General features: G+C 44.1%; 1 protein-coding gene across 1 annotated transcript; it reads left to right on the top strand.

Moving 5' to 3' along the window:
- The first annotated feature begins 669 nt into the window (after window positions 1-669).
- On the top strand, window positions 670-1,596 carry LOC117061138 (taste receptor type 2 member 8-like). The gene has a single exon (XM_033173822.1). It carries the CDS (start codon window positions 670-672, stop codon window positions 1,594-1,596), a length of 927 nt encoding a protein of 308 aa, XP_033029713.1.
- Window positions 1,597-4,445: the final 2,849 nt, after the last annotated feature.

The following is a 4,445-nucleotide window of genomic DNA, read 5'->3' as shown; positions in this document are numbered from 1 at the left end:
TTCTGTACACCAAGCACTCAACAGACCCTGGCAGCATGGCCAATGATCAGGGATGACGTGACACCACCAAAGAGCCAATGTTGTGTAGTGGCTGGAGTGATGGACGTGGGCCTGGGAGATCAGGGCTAAAATCCCCACTTAGCCATGAAGCTCATTGGGTGAGCTTCGGATAGTCTCTCTCTCTCTCTCTCTCTCTCTCTCTCTCTCTCTCTCTCTCTGCCTAAACCTACCTCACAGGAATGTTGTGGGGATTAAATGATAAGGGGTAGAAGATATGGACACCACACTGAGCTCCTGGGATTAACAGGTGGAGTATAAAGGCAATAATTAAATATGGATCCAAGTGGAGGAGCACCAAGGGCAAAAATGAAGCAGCAGATGGGTGGGGAAAGAAGGAAGGCAAAAAGGTAGGGAATGTGTGGGCAAGGAAGGAGGAGGTGGTGGACAGACAGAAGACAAAAATGCTGCCCTACTGCTGATTTACATGGTGGGGGCGCTGTCATTAGTAACAGAATCCTTCTGAGATTTGCATTTCTTTCCGCACCATGATCTCATCATTTTAAAAGCCCAAGTCTCCAAAGTTTCCATTGCTGGACATCTGAAAGAAACCAGGAGATTATCACGCTGATACTTCTTTCACTCAGGCATTTTTGGCAGAAAGTAGCAACAATGAGCATAACTACTCCATTTGGCATTTTCCCCCAGACCTTTTTTGCAATTGTGTCCACTGTTGCCTATTTAGTTAATGGATTTATCTTAGTTGTGAATGGGCATCGATGGCTCCAAAACTGGAAGATGGCTCCTTGCGACTGCCTCTTGACCAGTTTAAGCACCTCCAGAATTATGCTGCAGCTGACCATCATGATAAATAATATTCTGTACAACAGCCTTCCAGAGAACTATACACGTACTTTTACGCAGGATATTGGCACATTTTTCTGGTTATTTTTCAGCAATGTCAACTTCTGGTGTGCCACATGGCTCAACATTTTCTACTGTGTAAAGGTCACCAACTTCCCCCATCTCCTGTTCGTCTGGCTGAAGCTAAGGATCGATGTACTTGCACCCAGACTGCTCGGAATGGTGATAATAGCTCTCATGCTCTTCTCTGTTCATCCAACCATTCTTTATTTTGAAAACAAGAAGCTCTGCAATCTCTCGGGAACTCTGACACAGAATGCCAGTCTCAACAACGTTTGCCATGACCCATTATTTGCTTTTAAGACTCTACAGTTAAGTTCTTTATGCATGAATTTCATCCTCAGCGTAATGGCATCCATGGTTTTGCTCATCTCTCTTTGGAGGTACATAAGGAATCTAAGAAAGAGTGGCTCTGTCATTAAGGACCTCAGCACACAGGTCTATCTCAATGTCATGAAGTCTTTGCTGTTCTCTCTGTTCTTTGGTATAACGTTTTTTGTTGCTGTAATCATTCCTATGCCTAATTTGTACTGGTATGGCACAAATGGCCGATTAGTTGTTGATATTGTGCTGTCTGCAGTCCCTTCAGCACACTCCATGATCCTAATATTGTCCAATCCCAAACTGAAAGAAATTTTAATGCACATTTTACAGATCAGACAAAGGGCAACCTAAAGAGAAGAGGGCTGTGGACATGCATCCCTTGCATCCAAGAAGACAAGATTATTTCCCTCCCTCCCTCCCTCCCTCTATATATAAAACTTGCCTCAGATATACAGTCTGCTGTGTTTCATAATACAATAACATGAAAAAGGAATCTAAGTAAAAAGAAAAACAGAGAAAAATAAAGGGGGAAAAATGCAGAGTTCTCTCTAAAGTAGATCTTAACCGTTGTCTTACACATAGTGAAATGCCAGCATTGCTGAAGTTGGCATGTGCCGATACCAAGATTATGGAAAAGGTCACTTCGGTGGGATGCATTTTCACCTTGCTTATCCCCATCTCCTTTATCTTGATGACTTACATCTGCATCCAGGCTTCCGTCTTGAAAATCCGGTCTGCCCAAGGACAGCACAAAGCATTCTCTACTTGTGTCTCTCATGTATCGGTGGTGGTGCTTTTCTATGGCAGCGCCATATTTATGTACATGAGACCTGAGTCATGCCAATTCCCTGGTCAGGACATAACGATCTCTTTGTTTTATAGCATTGTCATTCCCTTGTTTAATCCAATTATATACAGTCTGAAGAACAGAGATGTGAAAGAGGCCTTGATTACACTTCTATGAAGATGCAGAAGACCTTGTTGATCCTTGGGAATACATGAGATGCTACTTTATACTAATAGTCCAGCAGGTCCACCGTGGTTGACTCTTTCTGACAGTGTCTCTGCAAGGTTTCAGGCAAGGACTCTGCTATCTGTGAAGCTTGTGTTGTGGGTTTTTGTTTTACTGGTGATGATAGGAATTGAACCTGAGATCTTCCAAGTGCAAAGCCCATTCTCTGCCACTGAGACATGACACTGCTATAGGTTTATGGATTTGGTAAAAGTAAAGGTAACCAGGCCAAGTGAGCCAGCGTTTGTCTGCAGACAGCTTTTTCTGAGTCATGTGGCCAGCATGACTAAACTGCTTCTGGCACACGGAACACTGTGACGAGTGCCAGAGCACATGGAAACACCATTTACCTTCCCACTGCAGTGGTACCTATCTATCTACTCACATTGGTATGGTTCCGAACTGCTAGGTTGGCAGCATTTGGGACAAAGCAACAGGAGCTCACCCCATCATGCAGATTCAAACTGCCGACCTTATGATCAACAAGCCCAAGAGGCTCAGTGGTTTAAGCCACAGTGCTACCTACATCCCTTTAAGTTTATGGGTTTAATGAAGGTTTGGGGTATCAAAGCTAATTTCCTTGGAGGCGATACGTTGACTCTTGTGTGTATTTAAGTCAGACCCAATGTGCATCTAAGCCATATGCTGGACCTTGTTAATCCTTTATTTAACCAAGTGTAAAAGCTCATTAAGTTAGATAATTTTCATTTGAGGTGTTAGTCTGGGGTAGAGCCATTTAGGCAACACAAAGGATTAAAAAAAGAAGAATCACATTTGCAAACGAGTGGGTTTCCTCCTAACAACAACAACAACAACAACAACAACAACAACAACAACAGCAACAATATTTGTACCCCACCCATCCGACTGGGTTGCCCCAGTCACTCTGGGAGGCTTCCAGCATATACCCTCAAATAAGAGTTTGGTGTAAAAGACAATGCCAGTGTTTCTGTGTTTTAGGAAAGGTTAGAGTTTAGAATGGAAGTTAAGAATTAAGCAACAGAGTTAGGAAGCAATGTGGGCGAGGAGCGGAGAGAGAAGTTAGGTGACAAGCAGAGTGCAAGAGGGAAGAGAAAATGTCTAGTGTATGTCTGAATCCAATGCTGTGCTCCTAGAGGAGGCAAGACACTCCTGGATTGTAATGCTGTGTATATACAGGGTATGTGTGTAAATAAACCATATATCATAAAGACACCACAGTCTCCGCGGTGCCTCATTCCAAAAGGAAATGCAGACCTTGGGTTAAAGTGAACCTGGTACCCCTGCAATCTCACACAGCTCTGTGATTGGGGCGCCCTGTAACAGCCCCTTTCTTTGTCCTGCTTGTGGAACCAAATGAGAATACATCTTAAGAAATTGTAAATGAGAGCCGGGACCTTACTCAGGGCTTGTCCACATTGTGCTAGTCCCACATCTAGAAAGCATGGATCTGAGAGGTTTTCCGTTTATCCTGAGCCTTCTCTTCACAGGTCTGAGCAGGTAGTGTACATGGTTTTCTTCCCGTCCTCATTTAATGCCCACAACAAACCTATGAGGTTGGTTAGGCTGAGAGGCAGTGACTGGCCTAAGGTCACTGAATGAGCTTCGCGCCTGAGTAAGGATCTGAAACCTGGTCTCCCAGATCCCCGTCTGACACATTAACCACTTTACCACACAGGCTCTCTTTCTTTAATTGCCATTGTTCTTTCTGATTTATGAGCTGCTGAAACCCATGTTGAGTCTTCCCCCAGTTCTGCAAACTGTCCCTTCCTCTCCATTCTCATAACCCAAGGTGAAGAAACATGCCTTGGGACAAAGGAAAAAGTGGCAGGAGACACTCACATCCCACAGCTTAGCATCATTTGTCACTGGGGACGGAGGCCACAAGTCAAATAATTTATAGATGGGAACTAATGCTGTGTGTGCCAGTTCCTGCTCAATGGTGGATATCTCTCAGGGAATGGAATGGAATTGCATATTCTCTGTTTTCCTTTGGGGGATTCTGGAGCTGGTAATTGCATTCCCAGTCTCCAGTGGGAACAGACACTCTGCCAGGAGCCGAGATTGCTTCCCACCACATGCCGCTAGGTAAGTTTCCTCTGCCTGGAGTAGGGGAAGCAAAAGGTTCCTTGGAGACTTGTGAATATTCACTTTGAATGTTCATAAAACCTTAACTCCTTTCAGGGTGTAGAAACAACCTTGATTTAAT

The sequence above is a fragment of the Lacerta agilis genome, chromosome 16 (genome assembly GCF_009819535.1).
Source record: "Lacerta agilis isolate rLacAgi1 chromosome 16, rLacAgi1.pri, whole genome shotgun sequence".
NCBI lineage: Eukaryota > Metazoa > Chordata > Lepidosauria > Squamata > Lacertidae > Lacerta > Lacerta agilis.
This window is presented reverse-complemented; position numbering and strand designations above follow the sequence as displayed.